The 16,446-nt window shown below is 53.3% G+C and overlaps 1 protein-coding gene across 6 annotated transcripts in view; it reads left to right on the top strand.

Annotated features, from left to right (window-relative positions):
• Positions 1 to 1,177: 1,177 nt before the first annotated feature.
• Positions 1,178 to 16,446, top strand: part of Jade2 (jade family PHD finger 2) — a 46,960-nt gene continuing 31,691 nt past the window's right edge. The window contains exons 1-4 of one of the 6 annotated variants that reach the window (XM_031351954.1): positions 2,234 to 2,946; positions 5,279 to 5,366; positions 11,250 to 11,307; positions 13,722 to 13,816. In XM_031351954.1, the coding sequence (XP_031207814.1) occupies positions 2,819 to 2,946; positions 5,279 to 5,366; positions 11,250 to 11,307; positions 13,722 to 13,816 (369 nt within the window). In that variant the 5' untranslated portion in view covers positions 2,234 to 2,818. Of the gene's footprint in view, positions 1,348 to 2,233; positions 2,947 to 3,037; positions 3,223 to 3,256; positions 3,699 to 5,278; positions 5,367 to 11,249; positions 11,308 to 13,721; positions 13,817 to 16,446 lie in introns of those variants that run through there. The other 5 variants (XM_031351949.1, XM_031351952.1, XM_031351948.1 and 2 more) reach the window with 5 other exon arrangements.

The following is a 16,446-nucleotide window of genomic DNA, read 5'->3' as shown; positions in this document are numbered from 1 at the left end:
CCTGAGTTCAGGTCTCAACCATACACATTAGGTGACTCACAACCATCTGTAACACCAGCTACAGAGAACATTCCATGCTTCTGGCCTGCCTCATCTGCATGCATCCCCCTAAAAGTAGGTGCACATACACCTACTCATAATTAAAATAATTAAAAAACAATAATGAGTTGATAAGAAAAGTCATGAGCAAAGCACTCAGGTGTACTGAGCATTCTTAGCCGGGTCCTGCCTTACTCATATGGAATGTAAATTTGCATATTCACATACATGCATATTCACACATATGTATGTGCTCATGTGGTCTCTGGAACCTTTAGCTCACCAAGGTGAAAACAGATCCAGAAAGTATTCACTGATCTGCCTCACACCGCCTTCTGAAAAGGAAAGCCAGGATTAGAAGCCATTAACCACTCTGTTGGACACTCCCAGCCTGCAACACCTGTTAGCAGACATTGACCTTGGCCTAGGAAAATCTTCTCAGTGGACCATTGAGAAACAAAGCCAGGGTTAGCTGTGAGGTGATGATGAGCCAGCCCCTCCTCTTGCCAGACAAGCCTCTTCAAACTTTGTGAATGAAGGCCAAAGAAGAGAAGTTCTGCTGGTGGCTTCCTTTGAGTTCATCTCTTTCTTGTTGCCGAAAGCGCTTGTTTCAGCGTTCCTCGTGTCCCTCTTTCTTGCAGAGACAACCTCCCTGTCAGAGGATCTCAGCTGTTATGAGTTTGTTTATTATTAGATTTATTTCTCCTATAAGCAAATGTGTTCACAACATTCCATCGGGGAATCTTAATTGTCACATAAATGTCATCTTATGTAAATTGAATATTTATCTTTGCATGCAAGAGGGGTGGGGTGGACGGGAAAGGAAAAATAAACAACCTTCAGTCTTGGAGAGGGAAAGGGATTTGAAACTCATCCACCTGCCTTCAAAAACAATGGTGAGTTGGGGGGAAAAATCATTGGATTATCCTGGAGGGGGGTAGAATACGTTGGCAAGGATGAGATGAGATGCCTTAGGGATGCTGGAGATGAGATGCCTTAGGGATGCTGGGCCAGGCTTCCCCAAACCTCAGCCCGAAGCTAGCCAACCTCCCCAGCTGGAGCATTCCCAGGAGGCAAAAGGTTGCCCCCCACGTGCCTACACATCCAGGAGGCCTGCCCTTTTCCTTCCTAGAGAGAAGGTGAGCTCCCCAGGCACAGCGGATTGGGTGGGTGTGGCCCGCAGCTCAGGGAACCGACCCAAGGCTCCGCCACTGCCGGCTAGCCGCCCGACAGCCCGCCCGCCTGGCGAGCGCAGGCTCTTCTTCCAGAAACTGCGAGGATTGGAGAGCACTGTTTGTGCACCACAAGGTCAAGTCGGGAAGTGGAGTCGGAGGAGGAGGGGCGAGAAAGAGAGGGTGGGGAGAGGGGCGCCCCGCTTCTCTGCCAAGTACCAGCCCTGGGAAGTTGCCCCTCGGTTTTTAACCCTTTGCGGCTTTAAGATGCACGAGGCAGGAGGAAGGGGGTACTGGGGCAAACTCCTCCTGAGGCTAGGACATGTTGCCACCCTGCTAGCCACCCACCCATCACAGTGCGCCTCACACCCTCCCCCCGGAAATTCAGGGCAGCACCGGGAGCCAGGAGGCACCCGCGAGGGGGAGGGGGCAACGAGCCCAAGAAGGGACCCCCCCCCCCCAAGACAGTCCCTCTCTTCCGGAGGTCGCCTACAATTTCAACTTTCCCTGCCTAGGATGCTAGTTTGCATTTGGTGTGGGTGGGGGAGGAGGACCGCGCCCCCTCCCCCAGCCCCATGCGCGCCCCTCCCCTGCACTCCTGCCAGCACTTTCTGCTCACTTCTGGCGCTGCAAAAAAAACGCCACGCGATTTATTCGATTTCGATTTTAAAACCAGTGATTCCGAAACCGGGCGGAGGGCGAGGGTCTTCCAGCACCGGAGTCCCTGGGGGTGGGGCGGGCGGGCCGGGTACTCCGTGCAAGCCTTGTTTCCTCCGCGAGTGTCGCCTCCAGGCTGTTATTTGCAAAGAAACGTCTTTTTGACGCAGGGAGAAATGGCAAATTTTAAGTACGTCATTAATATGGCGCCAAAAGATTTTTTTAAGTATAAGCTTGCTTTTTTTTTTTTTTTTTTTAAGGTTGTGGGGGGTTCCGCCTGGGTCTGGGGCGCGAAGGGGGCGGGGTGTGAGCAGAAAGTGTGAGTGAGCGAGTGGAGGGGCGGGGTATGTGTGTGAGTGTGTGAAGTGTGAGCCGACCTGATGGGACTTGCACGGGCTCAGCCGGCGCTCGGGCCCGGCCCTGGGGACAGGGCGGGCTGGGGGCGCCCCGGAGTCCACGAGGAGTCCGGGCCCGCGTGCTGGCGGGCGGGTGACCGTGTAGGGCACCCCCCCGGGGGGACCGCAACGCTACCTGGGACTGTCGCCGGAGCCAAACAACTGGGAAGCGGGGGGGACACGACGAGGGGGGGTGCCGGGAGCGGAGATCCGAGTGAATTAGAAAAAAGTGGCTACTCCCCCTCCCTCTCTTCTTGCCCGCCCCCACCCCACCCCCACCCCAACACATTTTTTTCCCTTTCTAAAGAGATCACAAGGAAGTCTTGGTTTAAAAAGAAACAGAAACATACACAGGGGGTTGGTGAATGGTGCCGACCGCGGCCATCGCAGTTGGAGGCTATTTTTTGGGGGGGTGAGTAGCGTCCATGGAGTTACTTTGCGCCCACTCTTAGTGGCACCAGCTCTGGGCTGGAGGGCTGACCATCTTCCCAGCAGGGGTGCGGGGCTTGGGGGACGCCGCGGCCCGGTCGCCTCCCTCGCTACGACCCCGGATGGATGCGCGCCCCCCGCCCTCCCGCGCCGGCCCCAGGAGCTCCTGGCTTCGGGAGCATCCTTCCCGCGCCGGCCCCCGCCGCGGCGCGTAGCCGAGGGCAGCGCCCCTCGGGAGGGCACCGCGGAGCAAGGTAAGAGCCAGCCCCCAGCGGATGGGCCCTGCGCATCTCCACGGCATTATTTTGTGGGCTTTTTTTTTTTTCAACAGATCTGCCAGTGCTCCTCGCTCCCTCTCTCTCTTGCTCGCTCGCTCCCTCTCTCGCTGGCTGCCTGTTCTAGGAAGCCAGCGCGGGGGGTGGGGGGGACGCACAGCACTGGGGAGAGAGATTGCGCATGTTGGTCAGCCGTGTTTTAAAGAGTACAGTGCGGGGAGGCTGAGAGGGGCGCATGCAACAACTTTTGGAAGGGTGAGCCTGGCGACCTTCTTTATTAATGACTGCGGCAAAGCGCCCCTGGGCCGGCGAGGGGGCGCGGGCGGGTGGGGGCACTGGGGCTGCAACTTGCCATGCGGGCTCCGGCCGGCCCGAGGGGCTGCGGCGCGACCGGGGTGAGGGGTGGAGAGGCCGAGTGGCGGGCACCGGGGCACGGGAAACCTGGAGCTATCTGCCCTTCTGTCTCCCTGAGTTTCATTTTGTTGATACGCAGCACGTCCGGGTGCCGAACCAGGCTGAGCCGATGCACATGACCCCGCGCTGGGCTCACGTGCAGCGGGTCCAGTCCTAGACACCTTCCGGGGGCCACCGCCTCCGCCCTGCGCCCCCTTTCCAGGCTGGGTGCACGCGGGAGCTGCACGCGGGGGCAGCATGCTCGGTTCTTGGGTTCAGAGGCATTGCACAAATTAGTTTTTTTTTTCTTTTTAAGGGGCGGGGGACAACGTTCCCAGGTGAGTGCTTGGGTGCGCAGCCCAGGCAGCCAGGGTGCATACTGGGGTAGTGGACAGCAGCTCTCCGATGCTGCGCGGGAGTCCGGTGGGGGAGAGGCACTGCGAGAGTGGAAATGTACCGGCGACTGCCGGAGCGGCGGGTGCGCGCTCGCGGGGCGACGGCAGGGGGCGTGGCCCTTGTTTACCTTCTCCCAACTCTGCTGGTTCGCGTCCCACTTCAGGGACGACTCTGTAGCTCCCCCCCCCTTCCCTCCGCCCTTACTAAACTCTGGGTGGTACCTAGGAGCAGGAGACAAGTGGAGGACCCTGCCTGGGACACACGCACCTGACCCCAAAATGAGTGACATTGCAGCCCCCGCCCCCACCAAACACTGCTGCAGTCCTTCTGCCGGATCCCCGGCCCCGCCCCGCCCCCGGCAGTGGCATCTTCCCGGCTCACCTCCTTCCTCCCTCTCCCTCCCTCCTTCCCACCCACTTGCCTGCGCCTGCGGAGCGGCTCTCGCTCGCCCACTCCCCGCCTGGGTGCAGACTTGTGGCTCCCCATGGTCCCTTCCCGCCCATCCCTGGGCTCTGAGACATCCCCCTTCTCCGAGCAAGGGGTGATCCTGGGTCAGCTTGGAGACTCGTAGCTTCTCTGCCGGAGGGTGAGGACATCTGCAAAACCGGCTTGGAGGCTTCCCTCTACCTTCCAGAGAGGCCCAGCCAGCAGTCCGGTCCCCCTCCTGCACACCTCTACCCTGCTCAGTACCCCCGCCCCCACCCCGAGCTCAGTTGCCCTTCCCCAAGTCCCCTAGACCCCTCCCCCGCCCCGGGCGCCAAGCCCACCCACCTCCTGGCACCGCCCCCGGCCCGAACCGCCTCTTGCCCTTCCTACGCCTGGGCCGGAGCCCCCCGCTGCCACCTCCGGCTCCTCCTCCCGGCTCCCGCGGTCAGAATCACGCCGGCGCGCCTCCAGCCTGCGTGCCCGTCGCCCGCCGCCAGGGGCAGGCTGGAGGCGCGCAACCCTCTTCTAATCCCTTTAGCCGCTGTAGCCGGCCTATGCACTTTTTTTTTTTTTTTAAACAAGCTTGGCCTCAGGCCTCCTGCTGGAGGGGCGGGGGAGGGGCGCCGGGTTTCTTTATGCCCGAGGGTACATTGCACTGGTTATCCCGGGTCTCTGCAGATTTCCAAACTTCACCCTTGCCCCTAGCACCCCCCACCTCATCTGCAGGATTCCGAGGTACAAAGTTTTACCCAGAGGCAGTTTGCAAGAGGTCAATGGGAGGGATTATGGTTGTTTTCAGAGAAGTGCCAGAGGGGTTAGGAAGGGGCGGGGCCCCCATTTTGAAATGAAGAGTTCTGAGCCCGGAAGAACTGTCAGGATGCTCCCTTAACATTTATGTTTGCAAACAGACCGGAGCTTGGGAGCTGGGTTCTCCTCCCACAGTGGCACTGTCTCTCCTGTCACTGGTAAAATTCCCAGTAGGACATTTGGCAGAAGATCCCGGCAGAGGATTGCCAACCGAGCCTGGCCCTGTTTCCTGGGATCCCAGGGTGCTGACTTCTTTTTCCCCTCGCCTGAGTTCTCTCCCCCCCCTTAGGGCCCCAGGCGAAAACACCAGCCCTCTAGGCACTCCTGTCCCATCTTCCTTGGGCGGGTTGGGACTCGCAGAGCAATCTACTATGCAGGCAAGGAAAATAAAAGAATGAACTGTAAGGGGGGAAGGAATGAGTAATAAAACTGACCCAGTCAAGAGAAGCTTTTATGTTTATGCTATGCTATTTGCTTTTTAGGTCACAGGCTGCAAAAACAGGCTTTGATCCGAAGTGGGCGAATAATTTATTGAGAAAGTTTGCATGGTGTGTAGGGGGGGAGTGGCAGCGCGGGGGAGGAGGGGTGCGTGTTTGATCTGGAGCCCTCTCCTCGGTTGTTCCAAGTGCTGTTGGCTGCTGTTTTGAGTGGGAAAGCATTTGGTTCCACAGTAAATGCCTTTTAGAGGGGAGTCCTCATCCTACGCAGCAGGACTTAACAGTGAATGCTGGCTTTGAAACTGTTTGGCCAAGGGTCTCCCCAACACTCTTGGAGATGAAGTGTTTAAGGACAGAGTTGTTTGAGCTCTGGATACAGCAAATGTTTCCAGAGTGCTTTCCCCGTCCAACATGCCTTTCCTTTCCCTACATTGCCTTCGGTAAATGGCCGGTGACTCCTACCCAAGAGGCTGTCAAAGATCTCAGCCACTTAGGTCTCATTGATAGTATATATGTGGGGGTCCCCAGCTCCCTATTGTACTTTATTATCTAAGTGTAAACCTTTGACACTGATTCCCCTATGTTTGAGGCTGTGGGCAGGATGTTCTGATCATTTACAACCAGTTTTTCTATTAGACTAGAAGGTGGTTGGTTGCCTCAGTGCCCCCCCACCAAATGCTTCACTCTATGTGCAACAGGTTGTCAGGAGATCTCAAGGATAGATATTTGGGTTGCATGAGAGTTTGCCAGGCTAGAGTTGGGGGTGGAGGATAACTGGCTTGTCATGTTCCCCATGTGATGGGACCTATGTCACTTGATACTCAGACACTTAAATGGCAGGTCTTAGCTCAAAGACTTCAGCACTACTGGGAGTTGGTTCTGGAGCCTTAGACAGCCCTCTAAGCTTCCACTCAGAAATCTCATTGGAGTTTGGAGCACTTGATCTGTTTGCCGTAAGCCTTCCCGCAGACTTGAGCCCTTTGACCATAGAGTCAGCTAGCCTAGGTTTGAATGTAGTTTCCAGCTGTGGTAAAGGCACCGTCGATCTTAGTTTACTTATCAGCCAGTGGGATTGATAATAATTCCTATCTCTAGGTGAGCATAGGAAGTAATAGATTGTATTAAAAGACTAAACCCGGGTCTAAGGATGTAGCTGATGGTCAAGCACTTGTCTGGCAGTTCCACGGCCCTGGGTTCTGGCAGTATAATGAATGAAAAGAGAAGGAAAAGAAGGAGGAGGAGGAGAAGCAGCAGCAGCAGCAGCAGCCACCTAAAGTGTGTGATAGCACACCGCACAGTGTTAACACTCTGTTAATGAACTGAGGCAAGCAGGTTATTATATGCACTATGGCCTTTGATCTGTCAGCCCCAGGCTAGGCCAGAAAGCCAGCTCTCTTCTCTGAAGAAGAGATGAGCATCTAACAGGTGCCCGTGGGCAGCTAGATTTAAGAATGGTCCACTGAGATTTGCCCTGTGGGGCAAAGAATAAGGTTGAGGAACTATTGAAAGATAAATTAGGTAGAACCCATCACACTCTCAGGAACTCCTTGGTTGGGTTGTAGAACTGGCCTGCATGATAGATCCTGTAGGCACTGGAAGCTGGGGCCTGGTTGGGACGCTGAAGGTAGGCAGTGATGTGGCAGGAGAGGGATCTAGCTCCTCTCAGGCTTGGAGAAGTCGAGTTGACAGTCACAGTCAGCAGCCCTCTTGCCCTGTGTGTACAGAATCATTTTTTGTATCTGCAGTTATTGTCCCTGAGAAGGCATTAAAGTTAATGAGAGATGGGAAAGAGTGGGGCTCCGACCCCCGTTTGAAACAGTTTAAGAGTGTGCAAGCTCTTGTTTTCTGAACGTCTGGCCTTCCCTGCACAAGGAGGCTCTGAGGACAGGTTTTCCAGCCGAAATATCATTAAATTGTATTAGCATCTTATTACACACACGCCTTCGCGGTCTGCCTCAGACAGGGAGAGTTTTTGTTTCTCTCTGAGAGATTGTGTCTGGAATGGTAAATTGCCTGCTTGAAGGCCCCCCTCCCCTTTTTTTTTTTTTTTTTAAGGAGGATGGAATCCTGCTGTGTGTGTGAGGGCAGGCCTGGTGGCCCCTGGAGAGGAGAGACTGGAGGCCAGGTTGGGGTGTTTTAACTGCCCCAGGGAGTGGCAGCAGTAGCTGGCCTGAAAGACCCACTGTTCCCAGGGTCAGCTGGGAGGGCGTTAATGAAGGCCCAGGGTGTTTATTTGAATTTATTTGCAGAGACATCTTTAAAAGAGACTGGCATTGGGCAGTGGTGTTCCAGGGCCAGAACTTTAGTTGGGGGGGCTAAGGCCGGTGGCCTGTGCTGCCAAGAAAACATCTGCCACCAAATTGCTGCCCTATTACTGAGTTGACATTGGTCATTAGCCAGGAGCCCAACCAAATAAAGCTGCCTGGAAAATGTGTAGGGTCAAGATTGGGAAGGAGGACTGTGCAAACAGGAGGGGATCTTGGGCTAGGGTGTCAGTTTCTGCCAGCTGCAGGCCAGCCAGCTGGGCTGTGTGGTCCTGACAGTCCATGAGGGAGGGACCCATACTGTGTTCAGTACGCCCCATTATACTGGGTGCAGTGTGAGAGTTCCTGGCATTCACACAAGGATCTAGCCAGATATGCTCTTTACTCGTTCCCAAGAAGGACAGTTGGCAAGTAGCTCAACACGCTGATGTGCGCTCTGAAACAGGGGAACAGGGCTGCTCATTTCTCTAAATAGGGTAATGGTCAAAAAACTCCGACACAGGCAGCTGGCACAACTTGTGCCCAGGTCTGGAAGCAGGAAGAACCTTTAGCTTGGAAGAGGAATCCAAAAGAGGTCAGAGGCTGTAGCTCATTGGTGAGTTCTTGCCTTGTACATATGAGGCCCTAGGTTCAGGCCCCACCGTTGCAAGAGCGATGCCACTGCCCTGCATGCAGTGTAGTGAGGAGAAGGGGATTGTCACTGTGAACTTTAGGTAGGCAGGGTCCAGATTGGTGTAGTGTAGCTCTTTGTGGGGATATGGAGATCTGACCTTGGGTCAGCTGGAAGCCTGTCAAAGAGTGAGGCAGGATTTAAGCTTGAAAGATCTCTGGGTATGGTGTGGAGTTTGGATTCTGTGAAGGACGTAGGGAAAGGGAGGAAATGAACTTAGAGGGCCCAGGTGAGAGGTGAGATGGGCTTGAACCAGTCGGATGAGTGTAGAGTTGGGGAAAGTGGGCATGTTCGGGACTTGAAGAGGAGGCACGGAGAGCCCTTTGGGCCACTGCTCCAGTAAGGGCGTGCTGGCTACCCACAGTCCAAAGGAGAGCTTCCCATGTGTGTGTGTTTCCCTACTGGAGAGTGGTATTGCAAGTGCAGTGGAGCCAGAAGAATGGCAAGAAAAGACCTTTCTTGCTTAGACTCTCCTTTACAGATGTATTACAGGACCAATTCTTATCCCTCAGAAGCAAGGGATTCCATGTGTCTCGGAAGTCATGCGCCAGAGCAGAAACTTGATTTGGGAGAGCTGGGAGGGATATTAGAGAGGGAAAACCGGAAGCCAGGCAGACTGAGCAGGTCCATGTCACACACCTGTTTACAGCGTTAGCCTCATCCACCCCCTCCCTTGCCAGGTGACTTGAGAGACAGACAGGGCTGCCTCATTGATGGGGCTGGGTGTAGGACTACCAGCTGACAGGCTACCTGTTGGTTTCTGAGCAAGGACTCAGCAGTATAAGAAGATATGGGCAGCTATGGTCACTGCCTATGCTTTCCAAGGGGCTGGCCTCTGTAGGGCTTTCCGTTCTGGCCTAAAGGCTGCCGTGCTTTTACTAGCTAGCGTCCGTGTGGCGCTGCAGCCACGCCGCTGTACTCAGTCTTCACACTCATTTACTCATTCACTCTCGCCAGCTGATTCCCGCCAACAAATGTGTTTAGTTTGGCCCTTTCAGGGTGTTCTTCAAATTCTGACTCAGTTGCCAGCAACTTTAAATTCTGGAGATGTATGGGGAAGTCAGATCCAGTTTACCTCCTGGGGGAAGTACTTCTTTGCCAACACCTCTGGCCTTGTGAGTGTTGGGGCTAAGATTTGACCCCCCCAGCACTCCTAAATACATGACTCCTGCTCCTCCTCTTCCTGGACTGGAGGTCACACCCAGGGACTTGTGCATGCTGAGCACCTGGCTGGCTACTGCTGAGCTCTACCATCAGCCCCCAGCCAGCTGTTAGTGCTGCAGGAGATCCTGGTTTGGAGGTACTGTTGCCCTCATTGCTGAAACAGGGAATTGTGGGAGACATTGGATTGGCGAACTTATTGCCACACAGTGACGGAGCTAGGTTGGGCCAGGTGTGGGCTACAGCCAGAGTTCTTTTCCAAGTCAGCCTTCCTCAGATCCTCGGTGTCACACAGGGTGATAGTTTTGGTTCTGGGCTCCCTCTCTGCTGGTCATGAAGTCTGAGGGTCAGGAATTGGGTCTTCTAAGTCTGTCACAAACTCTTTCCGGAGGCTCCTTTTCCTCGTGTCTTAGACTCTTAGGTCTAAGAGACGCAATTGGCATAGCCACCAAGGGCTGTTCTGAGAGCTCCATGGGGTCCTTGTGTGCTAGAAGACACCCCTGCTTGCCTAAGAAGTGAGGTTCCTGCTTCTTGGGTTGCTTGCCCTGCCGAGTGTCTCTCAGTTCTTTGCCCTTTAGGAAACACCAGGCAGCAAGCAAGCAGCCCCGTTAAGCTCCTCCCATTCTAGTGCAGGGAGACTGTGGGTAAAAAGGCTTCTCACGGAGGTCAAGGGTTAACCTTGGAGGTCTGGGTGATCATCCTTCCCACTCAGTGAGTAGATATTTCAGGGTCTCTGTGGCACTGTGGGAAGATAGAGGCATCCCGTAGCCTGACAAAAACAGGCTAGATAGAGATAGAGAACAGTAGGTGTTGAGAGGTGGATACTGTAGGGCCTTCTCCTCTGAACAAAAACTGAACTGGAACATGGTGAGAAGCACCCTGGGCCAGGTATTAAGCCACTCCAGGTGTTCTCCTTCAAGCAGGCACTGCCATTCAGGCTCCTGCAAGACCTGAGGGAGAAGTACGTAGGCACAGCCTTCCAGGCTGAAGTGGATTCTTTATGCAAAGTTCATAGTAACCTCGGGAATCAGACCTCACACTCTTGGGGTTCAGCATTCACCTCTGTTCACTGGTTAGTAGCAGAAAGAGGCAGGCTCCCTTTGTAAATGGACCTGTGTCTCTTACAGCTCATCAAGCTGTTAGGCACTCAGCACTGCGGATGAGGTTGTGAGAGAGCAGCCCTTAATGGCTCAAGAATTAGCATAGGTGAGATTGTACAGTAGGATTGTGTTTTACCTGAGGATAGACCTGCTGCCCCATTTCCACACCCCAATAGCCACCATCGGCTGGATCGGGCCTCAATGACGGTTTGGGCCTGACTTTGACAGCGAGGTCCTAGAAAGATCTTTCTTGCTTCCCTCTTCTCCCTCCTCCCTTCAGGAAGCACTCAGCTCAGGAGGTGTCTGTCTGTAGTGGGTCATGCTTTCTGATCTGCTCATTTCATTGAATGGGAACTGGGACTTGAGTGCTCATTGTCACCTTTCAGTTTGTGCCTGCTGGCCTCCCTGCAGTCCTCTGACACCAGTGGGCAGACTTCTGTTTGTTGGAGTTCCCTGGGGCCTCCTTTCCCAAACGCTGGCTCTGCGGGTGGGTAGAGAAGGGATGAGGCTGGAAGAGAGCAGGGCTGGTCCTTTCTCTGCATGGGAGTGTGAGCTGAGGATTCCCGGCCTTCCCCCGCCCCCTCCCCATGTCCGAGAAGTTAATATCCCTTCTTGCCTTTGGTTGCAGATGGAAGAGAAGAGGCGAAAATACTCCATCAGCAGCGACAACTCTGATACCGCTGACGGTAAGGCCTTTCTAGTTGACTCTGTGGGGACAGCGGTTAATTAAACTGGCAGGCCCAAAGACCTGGTAAGAGGAGGCTGACCCTCCATTCAGCTCAGTCCAGGGTCACAGGGGTGAGAAGTCAAGTTGGGTTCCTCTGCCCCTGAGGTGATCAGTCCTTGCCCTTATTCGAGCTTCACCATCCCCTTTAGTCCACTGCCCTATCCTCTGGGTAGGCCTTCCTCTCCTCGGAGTAGACTATCTCTTCTCAGGGCATTTGCTGGTGGCTGATAGAAGAAAATGAATCCTTCAGCTTTTAGAAGTCTCTACAAAACAGACCTGAAGCCTGTTGCCCTTTATTGTTATAATTAGTTAATCATTATAATAAGTAACTTCCTAACCAGTGGCAAACCCTGATCAGAGGACTCTTATCATGCTCACTGCTGTGTTACCAGCTAGAATCTGGCACACAGTAGGTGTTCTATAAATGTTGGCTGAAGAAATTAACGAGGAAGCCCAGCTGTCATGGAAGCTTGGCAGTAGGTTCCAAGAGGTAGATTTAGATAAACGGGTGGGTGTGTCAGTTGGATGTCCGGAAGTGGGGGGGAAAGGTCCCATTGTCAAAATGCGAATGACATTTTGGGAGCAGAGAAAAAGGTGTGTGTACAGTAAGGGCTTTCTTTCTGGTTGGCGACAAAAGGTACCCATTGTCCAGTGGCCCAGGAAACAGTTCCTCAGCCTGTTGGATTAAGGAGTTCCATCTTCATGGGTGGGAAGGGGCATGCTGCCAGGAGGATCCCATCTTGAAGTGACTACTTTGGTGGAAGCTGTTAAGAAGGAAGCCACACTACTGGGATGGCTGAGCCTGGAGCCCTGCATCTCTAGACCTGGTGGACTAGCCTTGTCTGCCTCCCTACCAACCAGGAGATGGATGATGCCTCTCTGCCTCTGAGCCTCATTTTCTGCCCTGTGCATCTGGCTCTGGATGTAGCCTACTCCTCCCTTGCATCCCCTTTGCTGCAGGAAGGGATCACAGTATCTATAGAGTTTTGAGGCCACCCATCTTGCACTCGTAACCTGCAAAGTCATGGGGCATCTGGGCATCTGAACCATGGAGAAGCAGCAGGTTGGACCCAGACTTGAAGTTGTTCCCTTTCCATCAGCTCGCACCACTGTCCCCACCCATGACTGTTAACTACTGTGATCATCAAAAACCTTGGCTCTTGGAGCCGGTTGCAGTGTGGCACTTCTTTAATCCCAGCACTTGGGAGGCTGAGGCAGGTGGATCTCTGTGAGGGAGGTCAAGGCCAGCCTGGTATCCATAGCAAGTTCCAGACCAGACAGGACTACATAATGAGACTCTGCTTACAACCAAAACAGAAACACCCTGGGTCTTCCTGGTCCTTCTTGCTGGGGCCATTGCCCTGTAGTCTAGCAAGCACCTTGGACCTGCAGTCATGGCTAATTGAGGAATCCCTTTGGACCATCCTAAAGCTATAGATATGGTATCCTTTGGTTAGCCTGTAGAGGACAGGTCATCTCTTATCCTGTTAATCAGCTTCACGTTACTGTCACGCAAGGTTATTAACTTACGAAAAAACAGGTTTCTCTAACCCACAGTTTTGGGACTTTCGGTGCATGAGCAATTGGCTTCTGACACTCTCTGAGGTTTCAGGTTCTAAAAGAGCTTCACCACCTCCCAGTAGCATTGTCCTGAGGACTAGGGTATGAGGGTAGGGAGCTAGGGGATACCAGTGTTTCCCATTTCCTCAACCCCTCACCCCCAGGGTCTTCTTACCTCCGTTAACCTAGTCAGAATAGTCCCTCAGAGGCTTAGGCACAGGTTAACTGACCTCTCACAGGAGCGTCTGGAGACTTATCTTCTACATGATTCCCATTAAGTTGGCATTTAACACTAACTATCTCGCACCCACCTCCTCCAGGCTTACAGATAGCGAATAATTTACTGGTGGTGGCCAGTAATCTGGAGGCTCACTTGGGTCTAACCTGGTAGGCTCCAAGTCTGTTCAGATTCATACTTCCCTACCCTGCCCTACCCTGCTTCTGTAACCTGCTAGGCCCTCCAGGAGTGCCACGATGCACCTAACCCGGGTCAGACTGGAGGAAGGGCCTGGAATGTCCCAGCATTCCTTGACCAAGAAGGGAGCAGAGTCTCAAAGAGGATAGGGACTTCTTTGGAGCCACAGAAACAGCTGGTAACTGCTTTTGATTTCTTAAGCCCCTTTCAGGGGTGAGTGAAGGAGCCTTCATATTTCCATTGGTCTGTGGAAAGATTGGGGCCCAGGGTAGGGACAGTGCCTCCCACCTTCTGATCCTACAAGCAGGTGCTCACTCTTTGAGACTTCCCATCCTCTATGTGGTTAGATGCTGTTTCTGACTCTCCAGGAACCCTCATGGCCTGTCCTCTCTCTGCAGGTCACGTGACATCCACATCAACATCAAGATGTTCCAAACTGCCCAGCAGTACCAAGTCGGGCTGGCCCCGGCAGAACGAAAAGAAGCCCTCAGAGGTAGGCAACAGTGGTGGAAAGGTTCAGGGAAGGATGAAGTTGAGGTGGGGAGGCACCTGTGTGGAGTGAGAGAAAGAGACGCAGGAAGGCCACGTGTTCTTGGCGAAGGGCCCAAAGGTGGCCAGTGTAGCAGAGTGGAATGAACGGGGACACCAGTGTATGCCTCTGACAGTACTTTATGTGACCTGCATGTTAAGCAGGGTAATGTGTTCACCTCCTGATCTGCAAGTAGAGGTGTTTATTGCTCTGCCTGTGAGTCGAGACCCTCTTGGAGGTCGAATGACCCTTCACAGGGATCACATATCATATACTCTGTATATCAGATAATTACACTACCATTTATAACTAGCATGAAGTAACAGTGAAGTACTTTTATGTCCAGGGGTCATGTTGTAGTACAACATGAGGAACTATGTTAAAGAGTTGCAGCATTAGGAAGGTTGAGAACCACTAGTGTAAGCCATTCTTCTTGACCTAGTGAAGCCTTTGAATGCTCATAAATGGGGCAGTGATATAATCTGATGCGTTTATTGTTGTTGTGAGACAGGGTCTCTCTACGTAGCCTTGGCTGGTCTGGAACATGCTATGTAGACCAGGCTGGCCTCAAACTCACAGAAACCCACCAGTCTCTGACCCTGAGTGCTGGTACTAAAGGCTAAAGGTGTGTACCGCCACATCATGTTAATAAAAGGGCCTACTGGCCGCTGTGGGAGAAAACAGCCCCCCCCCCCCTGCAGCTAGTAGTTTAGAGCTGATGGCAGTAGAGTCAAAAAGCAAAGCAATTTGGGACTCTTCAATAAAAGCCGAGGATGACAAGGTTTGCTGGTGCTGGGCAGAGGGTGGGTGTGTCCAGAACCCTCTTGATGAGCTGGATGCCTCTGACAATACTTCTTGTGTACCTGCGTGTTAAGCAGGGTAATGCCTTCACCTCCTGATCTGCATGTAGAGGTGTTTATGGCTTCTGTGGAGGGAGTCCTTGGTACATGACCTCATAGCAAGCCCTTGCTTCTTGTGGTCAATGAAAAATTCCATGCAGGGGCTTTATGTCTTCCCGATTAGCACTTCACCGGCAATGTCACTGGGCAGAGACAAGGCCCTTGGTATAAATGGCTGTGAGAACTTCCAAGGGTGTGCATTTCCAGCCTGGTCCTTACACATGTAGCTAGTGTAAGGACCATGCTTATATGGATGTGGGGTGAAGGACCGTGTCTTTTCCCAAGCCACACCCCATTTTCTCCTGTTGCTTTCCACTGGGCCATCTAGTTTTTACCAGCCCCTAGATGTGTATTTGGGGTAGACTTCCAATATGCTCTTAAGTAGTCTTCCCTAGACCTTTATATTTTTAAAACTTGGTTTCTTGCCTCCCAAGATGCCTTGTTCTGTGCCGTTCCCCTTGGAGGGCAGGATTGGGACCCTATGAGAGTGGTCTCCATTTTCCTTCTAAGTTACAATAACCCCTTCCCCTTGGAGGGCAGGATTGGGACCCTATGAGGGTGGTCTCCATTTTCCTTCTAAGTTACAATAACTTGTTTAGTTTGTGCGTTTACACATAGGGATGCACGAATGCGCACGCGTGTGTGTGTGTGTGTGTGTGTGTGTGTGTGTGTGTGTCATGGCATATATGTGGAAGACAGAACAACTGGAAGGAATTGGATCTTTCTGCCATTTGGGTTTCAAGGGTCAACTTCAGGCCCTTAGGCTTGGTGGTAAGCTCCTTTGTCTACAGTGCCAGCCCTGATACCTTCCAAGCCTGGTTCGTGTGGTTGTGGATGAAGATCTCTCTGGGAGTGTTGTGAAGGAAGGAGCTGGACACTGAGACTGAAGAGTAAGAATACATTGTGACTCTTACATACCCTCCTCCTTAGCTGGCTCCTTGGGAGGATAGAGTGTGCCACATACAGCGGGGGAAACAAAATACGGATAGGATCCTGGAAGGCTCTGCCTCTTTGAGGATGAACAACATTTGGTCACCTTTATTTGGCCCTCCTGGTCCTTGGCATGCTGGCATGCTCATTTAAGACTTGAGGAGGTGGCCTCTGAGATTCCAGCCTTTTCCCAGCTTCCTTACGGTTCTGCATATTGGCATGAGATATGGAAACTCCAGAGGGAGCTATCTCTTCCTCTGCCCCGCCTCCCCATGCTAGTGGGGGATGGGGCTCCTTCTCCACTGGCTGAGACCAACCCTGGGTGGAAACAGGTGTCAGCAAGGCTGAGAAGAAAGAACAATTTGCATGGGGCAGAAAATTCCCCTGCCTCTTGGGTTTTCCAGCCCAGAGGCTTTGTACCTAAAAATAGACTTGAGCCTCTGTCAGGCACCTTCTGGGGACTAGCTGTGTTTAACCCGTGCCCGGACCAGGAGCCCTGCAGGTGTGGCTGTGATGTCCACCCAGGAGGGCTGAAGAGTTTTCCCTGCCTTGAATGGCAGCCAAGCCTTTCCTCCCACAGCAGGCTGGAGAGCAGCCTGGGAGGTTTCCCTCATCCCCTGAGTGAGAGGGTTGAGCCATGGCCGGTACACGTTCTTGAATTATGGTGGGGCAAAGAAGCAAGCATCAATGAAAGCTTCCAAATGGTTTGGCTCATGAGAAGGGCGGAGAGGAAAGCTAGTGCTTGGCTGCAAGAGTGTGCATGCT

Source organism: Mastomys coucha, unplaced genomic scaffold, assembly GCF_008632895.1.
Source record: "Mastomys coucha isolate ucsf_1 unplaced genomic scaffold, UCSF_Mcou_1 pScaffold5, whole genome shotgun sequence".
NCBI lineage: Eukaryota > Metazoa > Chordata > Mammalia > Rodentia > Muridae > Mastomys > Mastomys coucha.
This window is presented reverse-complemented; position numbering and strand designations above follow the sequence as displayed.